At 54.7% G+C, this 15,188-nt stretch overlaps 1 protein-coding gene and 1 pseudogene across 1 annotated transcript in view; both read left to right on the forward strand.

Moving 5' to 3' along the window:
* Window positions 1–13,898, forward strand: part of LOC118983318 (leukocyte immunoglobulin-like receptor subfamily A member 2) — a 25,975-nt gene extending 12,077 nt beyond the window's left edge. The window contains exons 6-8 of the mRNA XM_037040659.1: window positions 11,367–11,492; window positions 12,063–12,115; window positions 13,128–13,898. Coding sequence (XP_036896554.1) covers window positions 11,367–11,492; window positions 12,063–12,115; window positions 13,128–13,274 — 326 coding nt within the window. The 3' untranslated portion in view covers window positions 13,275–13,898. The remainder of the gene's footprint in view (window positions 1–11,366; window positions 11,493–12,062; window positions 12,116–13,127) is intronic.
* Window positions 1,980–15,188, forward strand: part of LOC118983320 (leukocyte immunoglobulin-like receptor subfamily A member 5) — a 27,635-nt pseudogene continuing 14,426 nt past the window's right edge.

A 15,188-nucleotide genomic window follows, 5' to 3' on the forward strand; every position in this document is an offset into this window, starting at 1 on the left:
GAGTTTTAAAACATAATTCAGTTATATTTCTGTTATACCGCAATAAAGCTGAAAAATAAAAGTTTACATTAAAAAAATAGTATGCAATTAAAAATCCAGATGCATTAGCAAAAAAAAAAAGATTAGAAAATTGGACTTAATTGGAATAAGAGAAAACATATCTGTGCGTGGCACAAGAATAAGAAAGATCAAAACAAAAATTTTTGAAAAAATAGTATAGCCTTGGCTGGTGGCTCAATGGACTGAGTGCCGGTCTGCAAACCAAAGGGTCGCTAGTTCAATTCCCAGTCAGGGCACATGCCTGGGTTTCAGGCCAGGTCTCCACTAGGGGGCATGAGAGGAGCAACCACACACTGCTGTTTCTCTCCCTCTCTTCCTCCCTTCCTTCCCCTCTGAAAATAAATAAATAAATAAATAAAGCCTTTAAAACTGAGTTTTATACAGTCTTAGTGTCTTCTCAGAAACCTTAGTCCCTTCAGGGACTCTGCAGAGTCCTTCACACCAGTATGTGGCATTCTGTGGGTATCTCTTTGATGTCCATTCCTGTGGAACACTCACCTCCCTCGCACCCAGTTGTCCATGGAGAGTTTTTTTTTCCCAAGGCTATCCTGATATTCTCATTCGAAAGGGCTCAAGTGCCTGCCCTATTGCGTGCACTCGTGAAACTTAGCATCTACCTGTGCGGTGCCTGGCAGGAATGGCTCCAAGGTGAGCCTCACACTCACACCTGGACAGACGCCCATGTCAGTTCAGACTAGCCTGGATGGAGTCTGCTTCACACACACGCAGGGCACGTGGCTCAGGGTCGACCACGGGCTGTCAGTGGGCAGAGATATTCCAGGGTCCATCACCTAATCGTAGAGATGGAGAAACTGCTTCCGACGCTCTTCTCGCTCCAAATCCCCTCCCTGCGTGTGAGGCTTCCGATGACCCCTTGCTTGTCCCAGGCACTGCTCAGCTCTGGTCTGTTTTATGTGTTGTTGATGTCTCTGATATTGGGAACTTTCTCTTCTCTCTTTCTGCAGTGCGTGTGGTGCATATTTCAGAAATTAGGAGCAGGCGGGGGCTCCTGAGGGGGCCTATCCATTCTCCACCTTGGCTGTGGAGTCACAAGCATTGCTGTTCTCACGTCTCAGCCCACACGTCTCCATCAGATCTGGAATCCAACGAGGATCCAACGAGGACTGACCCCTCCCAGGATCCTGGCACAACCATCGTGCATCCACTCTGAGGAGTGGGGTTCATGACAACAAGCTGCCTGTGGAGAAACTGAGGCTCAGAGGTTCAATATTATTGCTCGATATCAAAGGGATGATGGAGCAGCATTTAAACAAGAATGAGCTTTGTCACCAACATTTAAACACTAACCCACTCATTGTCCCCAAAAGCGGAAGAGCAAAGGGTAGGACCACAGGATTAGGGGACAGCTCTTGTCGAGAGAAAAGAGCTCTGAGGAAGCAGGAATGAGTCAGCCTTGCTCCCTGGAAGGTGTGGGTGGACACTCTGGCTAAGAAAAATGAGAAATTCATGAGGTGGTTGTGATAGAAAACCCACACCCTGGGGTCCGGGGAGGGGTGTGTGTCCTTCCCTATTTCCCTGTGTCTGTCCTTTGTGCTCATTGTCACAGTGACACTCGCCTGCACTGCACAGTGATAAGGGGACCGTGTCTCTGCTGAGCTGAGCTCTGCAGACACAGGAACCCCGTCTTCCTGAAGCATCTGCAGGGCATGGGAAACCACTGTGCCTGGGAAGGAACCACAGGGAGGTGCTAATGGTCGGGCTGAGGGGAAAGGAGACCCTGTTGGGGAGGCTCTGACCCGGAAGGACATTCCCTGGGTCACCTCACCTGCAAGGGGCAACTCAGGAGGCTGCAGATCAATTTCCTGCTTGATCCTGGAAGCAACACCCAGGCTTCTGGGAAGGGAAGACAGTGTTCCTCTTCTTGTGGAGCTCCTAATGTGACACCACCAAGACAAGTAGGGACAGCCTCCCAGTGGCCACACCCAGTCTGTCTCCCTGTTCTGAGGACTCTGTGGTCTCTTCCTTCTGCTCAGCCAGAACCAGAGAGGAGACGCCATGCCCCCCACCCTCAGGGCCCTGCTCTGCCTTGGTGAGATGTGAGGGGGGAGGGGAAGCCCTGCTCTGTGAGGACCCCAGGGCTCAGGAAGCTCCTGGGGAGGAGGGCTCTGCTCAGGACTCAGGGCAAATCTCTCACAGGGCCTCTCTTGCAGGGCTGAGCCTGAGCCTGAGGACCCCAGTGCAGGCAGGTGAGTCTGTCCCCAGAAGTACAAGGTTTTACCTTCTCATTGTCAAGCGGGCACCGCCTGATCAGCTAAAAGAGGAGAAAAACCAGCCTTTGCCGGGTGCTTCGGTGGTTGGATGTCGTCCAGCAAAACGAAGGACTGTGGGCTCAATTCCTGCCTGGAAACTGCAGGAGAGGCAACCCACATTTCTCATATCGATGTTTCCCTCTCTCACGCTTGTTCTCTCCCTCTGTTCCTCTCTCTCTAAAAACAAAGAAAAAGGTGTTTGTAAAATAAAAAAAGGAGAAAGTCAGATCTAGGCTGATAGATGGGAGACATCAGGGAAGGACCTGGGGCTGGGATCTAGGGATTGGGAGGTGAATAGCTTGTGATCCAGCATCTGACTCCTTCCAGGGACCCTCCCCAAACCCACCCTCTGGGCTGAGCCAGATTCTGTGATTCCCAGGGGGAGCCCGGTGACCCTCTGGTGTCAGGGGGCCCTGCAGGCCCAGGAGTTCCATCTGAATAAAGAGGGAAGTCCAACACGCTAGGATGCAAAAATGTCATTGGATCCTTGGAACAAGGCCAAGTTCCCCATCACACAGATGACAGAGCCCACTGCAGGGAGATATCAGTGTTCCTATCTCAGCCAAGGTGTCTGGTCAGAGCGCAGTGAACCCCTGGAGCTGGTGGTGACAGGTGAGGGGACGCTCAGGGGTCCCAGCCTCAGGCTCTGCCCTCAGGAAGGGGGATGCTCTCAGGGGGTCTCCCCCTCACAGCCCAGCCCTGGGGGACATGAGGGAGGTGTGAGCCCATGTAACACGCTGCCTCCTCCTCCCCTAGGATTCTTCTACTACAGCAAACCCAGCCTCTCAGCCCTGCCCAGCCCTGTGGTGACCTCAGGAGAAACCGTGACCCTCCAGTGTGGCTCACAGCAGGGATTTGATAGGTTCATTCTGACCAAGGAAGGAGAGGACAGGCTCTCCTGGACACTGGACTCACACCAACACCCCACTTGGCAGTTCCAGGCTCTGTTCCTTCTGAGCCCAGTGACCCCAGTGACCTCCAGCCTCAGGTGGACATTCAGATGTTACGGCTGCTACAGCAAAATCCCTCAGGTGTGGTCACAACCCAGTGAACCCTTGGAGCTCCTGGTCTCAGGTGAGGTGACCCAGACCCTATACTATCTGTGTTCACTTAGCCCAGGGCCCTGTCCCTAGGAACACTGAGGACAGAAGTAAGTGAGGAGTGCAGAGGCTCCCCAGAGGGGGGTCCAGCCTCTGAGAGGTGGAAGGAGACTGAGTCTCCCACCCTGAGCTCCCTGTTCTGAATCTCAGTGGAGAGAAAGAGCAGGGAGGGAGGAGGGAGTGTGTGAGAAGTGAGGAGAAAGGTGATTAGACTGAGCAGAGAGGACAGATATCCCCCCCCACTCACCTCCCGCGTCTTCATCTCAGAGTCTGAGCCCCTGGGGTCCTCCTTCCCCACCCTTCCACTGGGCCCTCTTCTAGAGAGAGCAGCTTCCCCCTCCCCTGGGTGCCCAGCTCTGCAGGCCCCTGGGCTCACCTGGAGCCTCCAGCACTCAGTGCTCACCTGAGAGTGAGGAGGGGCTCTGCCAGTCTCAGAAGGAGCAGGGGGCTCCCGCCCACACTGAGGGCTCCCCTGTCTGCTCCGTGGCTCTGGGGGCCCCTGTCTGTTCCTGCTCCTTTCTCAGAACTCTTAGGCAGTACTTGCATGTATAAATTTGAGGTACAAACATTTCTGACTTCAGGAAGGTAATTCTCTTTCTATTTTCACTGGAATTATGTTAAATTCACTCATTTATGATGGATGCAACCTTTCATGATTAAGAAGCTTTTTAAGGTTTACTTCTGACTTCAGATGCATTTTGAAGTTTTAGTCATAAAATTTTCTACTCAGAGCTCAAGAGCTGTTCAAGTACCACATAGATGCCTGTGTGTATAGATGAGACCCACCCATGGACCCCGGGTTCTCAGCTGCTGAATAAATAAAAGCTCTCATCTCCAGAGGAGTGAGCGTGGGTGGTCCAGTCTCCCACTGTGAACAGGGAGATGACAAGGACATCCCCTGTTCTGTAATGAGAGACCACATTTCTCACCAAACCTGAATTCTCAGGGCAAAGACAACCTATGTCCCAAAGGGCCTCAGGACCAAAGTCTACACTCAGAAGTCCCCAGGAGACTGACAGGGCCCATGGCAGCAGACAGCACCCCCATAGCAGAGAAAGGATTTGAGAAGAGGCTGGAAACAGTCACATCATGAGGAGCAGGAGAGTTTTGAGGACATTTGGCTTGAATAGGATCAACTCCTCACACACCCACTCCTTCACGTTTTTCAAGGAGCAGCCGACACCACCACCCCATCACACAACAGCTTGGATAGCACGAGTGGTGAGTAGGAGGGTCCTCAGTTGTGGGGCTGGTGCAGAGGGTCCTGTCTGTCGGGGGGGGGACTGGTGTGCTGGGTGGGCATCCAGGATCCAAGGGTGACTTTGTCTGCTGTGACCTCTGTGACGTCCTTGTCCACATTTCCCAGCTTCCCACCCCCAGGACTACACAGTGGGGAATCTCATCCGCATGGGCGTGGCTCTGCTGGTCCTGGTGGTCCTCGGGGTGCTGCTGTTTCAGGCTCGAGACAGCGAGAGAATGGCCCAGGCTGCAGCCAGGGCGTGAACAGAGGGGACAGGGCACTATTCAGAGAGAGGAAACCATGGGGCCCGTCTGATGGCCCAGGAGGAGGTGAAGGACAGTCTGACCACAGGTGGGGAAACTGTCTGCTGACTTGTCCGGGGGAGCAGACAGGGCAGACGAGGTTTGGGGACAGGAAACGTGAGCCGAGCTCCTGTGGAGACCCCTCCTCCTTCCCACCGTGGGGCTGCCCCTCCTCATCCTCACCCACTCCCCTTGACTGTCCTTCTGTTCTCCCCCCTGTGACAGGAGGGGCCGCCCCACATGGCTGGTCTGGGTTCCCAGCCACACACCCCTCCATGCTGGATCCCACTCACACAAACAAATGTGGTGTCTTCATCACCCGGGAGGGTTTTTAAGCAATAAAAAAAAAATACTGACACCTGCTACCTGGTGGGTGAACGTCAACAGTCTGCAGCTGAGTGACAGGAGCCACACAGAAAAGATCACGTCTTCTGTGACTGCGTTTGTGTGAAGTGTCCAGGAGGAGGACACCCACAGAGACGGGAGTCAGGTGGGCTGGTCGGGGGCTGACGAGGAGGAGAGATGGGAGCCTGGAGGCTTTGTGTTTTATTTTGACATCATGAGAATCTCTTCAAACCACATGCAAGTGATGGTCCAACTTGGGAATTTACTAAACTCCACTGTTACATACTTTTAAAGGTTCAGTTTTATGTTATATGAATTTTACATCAATATAAAGAAATGCAACTCAGTCCCCATGGCTCCCTGTGGATCCTTTTTACCTCAGAAGTGGCCCCACTTCCCCAGGCAGTTTCATGGGAGGCGGGACTCCCACCAGGACTGAGATGCCCTCAGTGCCCAGGGCTCAGGCTCAGCTCCTGGTGGGATTCCCACCCTCACTCCTGAGTGTGGTGAGTCCAGGATCCAGGACGAGCAGTGTCCTTCCTGTCTCCCCTCAGTCTGGGCTCACCTGCCATTCACCCAGGGATGCCCTGTAGCTTCTGATGCCCCCTGAGGGTTTGGGGGATAAGTATGCAGCTTTCGGGTAGCCCTTCCTCCCACAAGTCTCTCAAGCCCATGTCTTAATCTGGCCCAGAAATGACACAGATGGAGCCTCTCCATGTCTCAGGCTCTGCTGCTCCTCACAACACCTGTGAGAGCTGAGCTTCCACCCTTGTCTGCAATGAGGGCCAAGGGAGACGGGACGGGACTGGCTCTGAACAAACAGTCAATAATGTTTCCCCTCATCTTAGATTAAAATCTCTGAATTGTCTGCAACTGCTGCTACTGCCCAGCACCTGGAGATGGAGTGACCAGTGTCAGCTGCAGGGCTACCCTCACAGAGCAGGGCAGTGAGGAGGCAGACATACTCAGGGGCCTGGATGGGACAGATGGAGAGAAGGTCTCCTGCTCACAGAGATGAGGAAGTCAGAGAGGGGAAATGGGGTGGGGGGAGAGTCCAAACCACACACATGGCCAGGAGGGCAGGTGGCTCTTGCAGTGGGTCAGGTGACCATGTTGTCATCCTCTCCCCACCCCTGTGCCCCTCACTGGGGTGGTCTGGAGACAGCTCCATTGGCATCCCAGGCCACCCAGGCAGAGCACAGACGTGCCCTCAGCTCTTTCTTCTCTTCCCCCGAAAGGATTAACACACCCACAGCTCTGACCCTGAGACCCTGTTTGTGGGATGCACTTCCCCTCCACAGTCACACTCACATGAAGACCCAGGACATTGTGTGGGTGTGACGTCATCAGCCTCCTCTCTGGTTCCCTGAGGACCCTCACTCCCAGCTGAGGGGTTTCACTCCCATGCACCTGAACTTACCTGTCACAGACTCTCCCTGCACAAAGTCTTGCCACAGGTCCCCACCTCACTCCAGACCAGCCAAGTGGGGGCACCTGCTGGTCCTTGTTGTTGGAGATGAGGCTGAGCTGACCTCTCCACCCCAAGCAGAGCCAACTGGTCCTACAAAGCAGACCCTTCCCGGTGCCCACCTCCCCTCCCCAGACTCATGGCCACACTGGGCCTGTCATGGGCACCCCCTGAGCCCAACAGAACAGAGCACACTCTAAACACCTCCTAGACTGAGGTAATGACAGAGAAATATTCCCACATTTTCTCGCTCAGCATCCATGATGTTTGTGTTTGGGAATGTGTGTTGGGTTTTGTGAGAAATTCTCATAAACCACACGGAGTACTGATCAGCTCATTACCTCGTGTTAGATGAGGGCTGGAGTTTTATCCCAGTTTATCATCCAGTCCTCACTCCTGCAGCCTATTCCCACAGAACGTCATCTTCTCAAAGCAGCAACCTGCTCACACATTCCTTTACTGAAAAGTGTTCCCGTTCCTGAGAGATCAATCCCTGCAGGGAGCAGGGGCCCCAGGGAGCAGGGGCCCAGCACAGCCTGGTGACTCACAGCTCTGACAATAATCAGCCTCTTCCTGGTCAAGGGTCCTCTGACCCTCCTGGGCTGACCCCTGGTGTGTCTGATCCCTCCCTCACCTGCAGGTCCCCACACTCCATGGCGTCCACCTGTTATGGAGTCTCTCTGTGCTCCATTTTCCTCCTCCTCTGAAACTTACCAACACAACACTCACATCATCCATTGCCTACATATTTGTACTGTCTGGTGTCACTAACCAGCACTGGGTGTGTCCAGGGGAGGAGTCGGTCACCTTCCCCAGTGAACTTGATGCCTGGACTGGGCACCTGCTCAGGAAATGTTGGACAGTTTCCGGGATGGAGAAAGGCCGGAAGAAACTTTGCATTTACGTTGTCTCAGGAAAAGGAAGTGAATTGCCCACAGTTTCATGGGCTGTAAAACAGGCAGAATCAGAAGTATGACAGGAGCTAGGCTGCTTCTGAGTCCTGCCCAGAGTCCTCTTCCCTCGTGTTCCAGGACAGGTGCCACCCTCTGGATCTGGGTGCCACATGAGGTGGGTGCAGGACGTGTGGGGTCTGCTGACTCGGATCTGGTCTCCACGGTGCCAGAACCTTCTGTCTCCTGCACCACCCCTCAGGGAGGGCAGGTGGCTGAGGGCTGAGGAAGAAACTGTGACTTGTCACACAGAGCCAGAATCTTGTCACATCCTGTGTTCATCTGTCCTGTTGGCTCTGGACTCCATACATCATCTGCACCACTCAGAGACGCGTCATGACCCCAACCCTCGTTGTCCTTCTGGGCCTTGGTGAGTTCTGGAGAAAGAGAGGGGTGAGTCCCCTTTGCTCCCAGGTTCCCTCTCCAAAGGGCCCCAGGACCCAGGAGGCTCAGTGGGGGCAGAGACTCTAAGGAGAGAAGGTATCAGCTCAGCAGGGGCCCAGAGCAGGCCTGGAGCTTCTGTGTGTGGGCGAAGGAAAATCTCACAGGGCCTCTCTTCCAGGGCTGTGTTGGGGCCTATTGCACCAGGTCCAGGCAGGTGAGTCCTCCCCCCAGAGATCCTGCCTCAGCACAATGATGCCCCTGGGCAGCTGGGGGACACACAGTGGGTCTGGGATGGTGGTGACCTATGTGGGAGGGGGCTTGGAGTGACAGCTGGGGACACAAATAGGATAAGCTCACTCCTGACCCTGCAGGTCTGATTCCTTTTCAGCAGTTCTCCCCAAACCCTCCATCTGGGCTGACCCAGGCCCCATCATCAGCAAGGGGAGCCCTGTGACCATCTGGTGTCAGGGGTCTCTGCAGGCGAATGGCTACAGTCTGTATAAAGAGAGGAGTTCTGAGCCCTTGGATACGAGTGTCCCACAGGCCTCCAGCAACAAGATCGGGTTTCTCATTCAGTCCGTGAGCTCACAGCACACAGGGCTGTACCAGTGTGAGTACAGCACTGGGGACATGCTGTCTGAGAGGAGTGAGCCCCTGCTCCTGGTGCTGACAGGTAAGGGGGAACCCGGGTCTCCTCCCCACTGTGGGCTCCTCCTCAGAGGATGAAGGGGACAGCTGGGGCTTTATGGGGCCTCACCCCTCTCAGCACACACCTGGGGAAAGTGGGGTGATGGGCCCCTCTAACTCAGATCCTCCTTCTCCCTCAGGAGAGCACAGCGCACCCTCCCTCTCAGCCCACCCAGGCCCGGTGGTGACCTCAGGAGGGAACGTGTCCCTCTTGTGCCCCTCAGGGTCCACACTGGACATGTTCCACCTGCTGAAAGAGGGAGGAACTGAGCCCCCCACAAAACACATGAAATCATAACCGAGATCCTATGCTAGCAGGTGGCAGGCTGTGTTCCCTGTGGGCCCCGTGAGCTCCTCGCATGGGGGGACCTACAGATGCTGTGGTTCCTCCAGCTCCAACCCCAATGTGTGGTCACAGCCCAGTGCCCCTCTGCACCTCGAGGTCACAGGTGATGGTGTCCAGGAGAGAGTCCTGGAGCAGAGGCTGAGCGAGGCTGAGGTCCAGGGGAGGGAGTGATAAAGGGGAGTGAGGGCCCTGAAGAAAAAAGACACCCACTCAGAGGGACTGAGAGGAGCTGACAGGGGTCACAGACAGTGTCCCTGGGGAAGGACAGGGTCCCTCAGCTCAGGGTCAAAGGCTTGGGGGGAGGGGTGACTCTCTGCACATCACAGCCCTCCTCTCTCTAGGAATGGACAGGAAACCCGCCCTCTCAGTCCAGCCAGGGCCCTCAGTGCCCTGGGGAGCGAACTTGACCCTGCAGTGTCGATCTGAGGTCAGGGCTGACACCTTCCACCTGCACAGGGAGGGGTCCCTGGACCCTCCCCAGCAGCTTCGTCTGCAGGACACAGCGGCCCCCTCTCAGGCCAACTTCACCATCAGCCCTGTGACCTGGGGCCACCAAGGGACCTACAGGTGCTACAGCTCACTCAGCTCCTCCCCCTTCCAGCTGTCAGAGCCCAGTGACCCCCTGGAGCTTCTGGTCTCAGGTGAGGAGCCCCAGCCCCTTCCTTCATGTCCTCATGGTCAGTTCAGCACTCTGTCCCCCAGGTGAACTTTAGGCTCCATTCAGAGTGAGGTGGTCTCCAACTGATGGTCAGACTGAGGGGACTCTCACCTCCCAGTGGGATCAAAACTCCAGAGTCACCCCACCCCTGCCTCAAATTCATCCCCATCCCTGCAGCCCAGACAGGTTCCAGGGCCCAGGGAGGCTGGAGAGGCCTCAGGCTGAGCAAAAGGAAGAAAGGCCAGGGGCACCCATCCTGATCCCCCTCCTTCTCCCAGAGACTAAGAGGCCGAGACAAGCACGGTGACAGGCAGAGGCCTTGCTCCCACAGAGAACCAGGTCACCCACTCTGGCACGCCTGTCCTCTGATGGGGTGTGGGGGCCAGGCAGTGATTCTGGGTGATTGTGGGGCCTCCAGGGCTGGGAGGTAGGCAGGTGACATGGGGTTTGGTTGTGGCAGAGGGAGATATGGTGGTCGCACCCAGGGCAGGAGTAGGCAAACCCAAGTGGGGAGATGACCACACACAACCTTCACCTCCGATCCTGATTCTCAGGAGGCTCTGAGGGTCTGTCCCTTCCCTCCGCCACCGAGCCAGGCCAGCAGTAAGAGAGGGTCTCTGTGGGGAGGTGGCGGGTGTGTCCACGGGGACAGGAGCTGAGTCCTGTGCAAGTTCAGGCACCCCTGGAGGCTCTGACTTGGACACTCCCTTCTTCTTTCTGTGCCTCAGTGTCTCCAAGGGTAAAAGGAGAGAGTCGTGGCCCAGAGCTTTGATTTTCTTTCAGTTCTGGCTCAGACTTCCTGAAAAGGGGGGGGGGCCTCAGAGGGAAGCCCCCCCCAGGACATGATGTTATGAGGACTGTCTCCTCTGTAGCAGGGATGAAGAAAATATACAAAGTGGGACACACAGGAAAAGGGTCTGAGACACCCAGGTCCTTTCCCTCAGCTCAGACTCAGCTCAGGGCAGGGAACAAGGGTTGGAGTCAGGCCTGGTCCAGGTCCCGGCTCTGCTGCCCCTGCTGTGGGGCTGGGTGGTCCCTTCTCTTCTCTGAGTGTCGGGTTCATGTCTGTCCATCCCTGGTTCCCTCCTGCTCACAGGCCTGCCGTGATGTAAGTGACATAAGGGGTCTCAGGAACTCAGGAAGGGAGAGCCTGAGCCCAGGCTAACCTTCCCAAGGGGGTGTCAGGGTTCACCCCGTGCCTCTGTCCCTATGGCGTCCTGCTGTGCTGGGGAGCAGGTAAAAAACAAGGACTCTCCGCTCCAGGTGAGACAAGACAGGCCCCCAGCAGGTGAGGAGCCCAGAGCTCAGAGCTGGGGACCACCTGGGGGCAGCAGGAGGACAGCAAAGGGAACCCAGGTCCCAGGGTCTAATCCCAGCCCTGCCCTGGCCAGGCTGGCTGACCTGGGACAGGTGCTAACCCCTCGGAGCCCCAGTGGACTGGGTGGTGGATGAGGGCTGGTGGATGAGGGCTGTGAATGACAGACCCCAGCACATGCCTCGCACACAGTATGTGCTCATTAAATGACACCTTTGGCTCATTCATGACGTCACTCCAGCCCAAGGTCTCCAATGGTACTGGAATGTGCTGATTGGAGTCTCAGTGGCCCTTGTCCTGCTGCTCTTCCTCCTCCTCCTCTTCCTCCTCCTTCGACACTGGCATCGAAGCAAAGGCAGGACTTTGGGTAAGTAGGGAACAGCGTGATCTGGGTCACAGGAGAAAGGGGCTCGGAGCACCTGTCGCAGGAAACAAGTAGATGGGGAAGGTCATCTGAGAAACAGATTCCCCCAGAATCTCACATCAGAAAATCTAGAAAGTAAACACTCAATGTCAGAACTTGTGTGCTAATTTAAGGTAATCTTTCATCGTCTCCAATATCCTCAGATATGAAACATTCACACAAGTGTGTTCCAGTTTCCTTCTTTCCTATTGAATAAAAGAGGAGGGGTCCTTGCCCTCCCAGGACTGAGACCATCTGTCCTCCAGCCCAGCTGCAGATGCCCAGGAAGAGCCCCTGTGAAAGAGGAAGGGACAGCTGCCCTCAGGGGTGGTCACAGAGAGTTCAGGAGGTGACAGGGAAGGGAACAGCCTGGAAGCGGGCAGGGTCAGAGGTGAGAGGAACCTAAAATCCACACAGCCTGACCTGGCCCCTCACCTCACTCCTCAGTTAGTGGCCCATCTGGGAGCAGGCAGGTCTGTAGCCCTGAGATCTTGGGGATCCTGCCTGGACATACACTCTGTTCTTCCCCTCCAGATGCTGCCATGAAGAACCCACAGCCTGGGGAGGGCCTGGAGTTGGACCCTCAGGTGAGACCCCTGCTCCTGTCCAGGCCACCAAGGACCTTCCTGTTCCCCAGTTCACTGCAGTGACCACTTCCCTGTCCTCACCTCCCCTGGTTCTCAGCAGCATCCACACTGACCTGCCCTTCTGGGCACCAGGTTGTCCTGCTGTGACTCACTCCCCCAGCTTTCCTGTGACCCCTGCTGGGTGGTCCCCTGTGCTGGCCCCTCATCCTCTGTCTGACCTTGTACAGCCCCACATCTCAGGAGGAGACACGAATGACTGAATGACCTGCAGGTCCCAAGGTCCCATCACTCATTCATGTAGCAGCTGTGACGGGAGCTCACTGGTTACCGGCTCCATGTCACTGCCCCAGTGCAGCCCTGTCCCCATGCTCCTGAAGTTCACCTGTGGGTAAGGGAGATACATACAAACAGGTGTCCTGGAGAACCAAGTGCTGTGAAGGAGAATGAAGCAAGAGCAGGAGGTGGAGTGTGTAGTGAGAGGGGAGATCAGAGAAAACAGCAGGTGCAAAGGTCCTGAGGCAGGACCTGCTGCTTCAGCCAGATGGGCCCTGTGGCTGGAGCCAAATGAGCAAGAGACAGAGCATTAGGTCAAGAGTCAGATCTGCAGAAGCACCAGGAGCCCCAAGGCTCAGGGAGTCCCTTCAGACTCCATCAGGAGAGTGACCTCAGCTGGTCTGAAGTTTAGTTGTCCCTCTGACACCATGTGGACACGTGACTGGAGGGTTTCAACCATGGGATCAAGGACACGCTGGTTCTGTCTCTCTGCAGCAGAACACAACCCATGATGACCCCCAGGGAGTGACCTATGCCCTGGTGACCCGCTCAAGATCAAGACTTAGGCAGGGAATGGCCCCTTCGCCTTCCCCCCTGTCAGAGGAATTTCTGGACACAAAGGGCAGACAAACAGAAGAGGACAGACAGATGGACAGTCAGGTGGGTGCCATCCTCCCCAGGCCCCAGGCTTCCCCAACCCCAGCCCCCTTTCACCCCTCTCACTGTCCCCCTGCTCCAGGCTGCTGCCTCTGCTGGCCCCCAGGATGTGACCTATGCCCAGCTGACCCACTTGGGCCTCAGACAGGAGGCAAGTGCACCCCCTTCCTCCTCATCAGAGCAGCCCCCAGATGAGCCCAGTGTGTACGCTGCTCTGGCCGTCCACTAGCCCAGGAAGGGCCCAGACCCCACGGTCCAGAAAGGGGGCTTACAAGGACCCCAGAAGGCACAGGAGCTGCCCCTAAGGACACTCACTAGTGGCCCTAGCCAGGCTGGTGACCCGACATGGGCCCCCAGCAGCTTCTGGAACCCTCTGAGAGTCCCCTGATTCTGCAATCACAGATAAGTACTATCCCTACACTTTGGAATCAAAGTAACAGATTTCTCAAGCATCAACATGTGAATTTAGAACCAAAATGGGAGGGAGAGAATGCTTTCAATGAATGCTCATGTAAATATTACACATGAGTTCTACAAACTGGAACATTAACAACCATGAAGGAACATCTTAGAGAAGAAAAAGGAAAAGACACAGACACCACCTAAGTGTCCTCCCACACGTGCTGAGATGAAGCTGTGGCAACCTGGGCAACAGAGTGTCACTCGGTCACAGAGACAAAATCCCGTCAGTGCGTCAACCCGGAGGCACCGTGAGCTTGTCATGCTACGTGGGGTAAGTCACACCACATAGCACAAGGCCTGTACGACTTCACTCCCACGTGGGTGAGATCTGAAACTCTGCCCTGTCTTATGTACTAACTATATTGACCTTGTAATTAAAAATTTTCCTGCACTTCTGGCCAAGATGGAAGTGTAGGTGGAAATACTGTACCTCCTCACACAACCAAACTTAAGGACAACAAAAATGTAGAAACAAAAACACAACCAGAACAGACAGAAAATTGAACTATACTAAAGTCCCGCAACAGCGAACCATTCATGCAGACCAGTAATAGGGGCAAAGTCAGTAGTTGGTGGAGAGGAGTCCCAGCAGGAAGAGGCGGTGGTTGGCAGAACCAGGTGTGGGGAGGAAATGAGCAATCCCAGTGAGATCCGCAAGGTGGTTGGCTGACTGCGGTCACACATTCATGCGCAGATAAACCAGGCAGAAACATGGGCAGTGAGACAGACCATTCAACCCAGGGCCCCAGTGCAGGGAAATAAAGCCTAAAAGCACTGATTGAAAAAACTTTCAGGGGTTGAGGCATTGGGAAAGACTCCCAGCCTCACAGGAGAGTTTGTTGGAGAGACCCACAGGGTCCTAGAACATACATAAGCCTATCCACCTGGGAACCAGAACCAGAAGGGCCCAATTTGCTTATGGGAAGCAGCAGAGGGGACCAAAGTTTGAGAGAGCATGGAACAAGCACCATTGCTCCCTCTCTGACCCCACCTCCACACAGTGTCACAACCCAGTGACTGGGTTGCCCCGCCCTAGTGAACACCTAAGCAAAAATGGGCAGCAAGACACACAGTGCAACCCAGGGTCCCAGGGGCAGGAAATAAAGCCTAAAAGCACCCATTGAAAAGGTGCCAGCTTGTGGGAAGTGGCAGAGGGGACTGAAATCTGAGAAAACGTGGAAGAAGCACCATTGCTCCCTCTCTGACCCTGCCCCCAGCAACATGGGTTACCCCTCCCAGGTGCACACCTAAGGCTCTGCCCCTCATACCTAACAGGAACAATAGGACAAAAAAATATATATATATGGACCAAATGGAAGAACAGATCAAAGCTCCACAGCAAATACAACTAAGCAACAAAGAGATAACCAACCTATCAGATGCACAGTTCAAAACACTGGTGATCAGGATGCTAACAGAACTGGTTAATTTTAGTTGCAAATTAGATGAAAAAATGAAGGCTACACTAAGTGAAATGAAGCAAAATGCACAGGGAACCAATAGTGATGAGAAGGAAACTGGGCTTCAAATCAATGGAGTGGACCAGAAGGAAGAAACAACCAAACAGAAAAGAATGAAGAAACAAGAATTCAGAAAAATGAGGAGAGGCTTAGGAACTTCCAGGATATCTTTAAATGTTCCAACATCCGAACTATGAGGGTACCAGAAGGGGAAGAGGAAG

This window comes from Sturnira hondurensis, unplaced genomic scaffold (assembly GCF_014824575.4).
Source record: "Sturnira hondurensis isolate 20B ecotype Veracruz unplaced genomic scaffold, ASM1482457v3 Scaffold0002735, whole genome shotgun sequence".
Taxonomy (NCBI): domain Eukaryota; kingdom Metazoa; phylum Chordata; class Mammalia; order Chiroptera; family Phyllostomidae; genus Sturnira; species Sturnira hondurensis.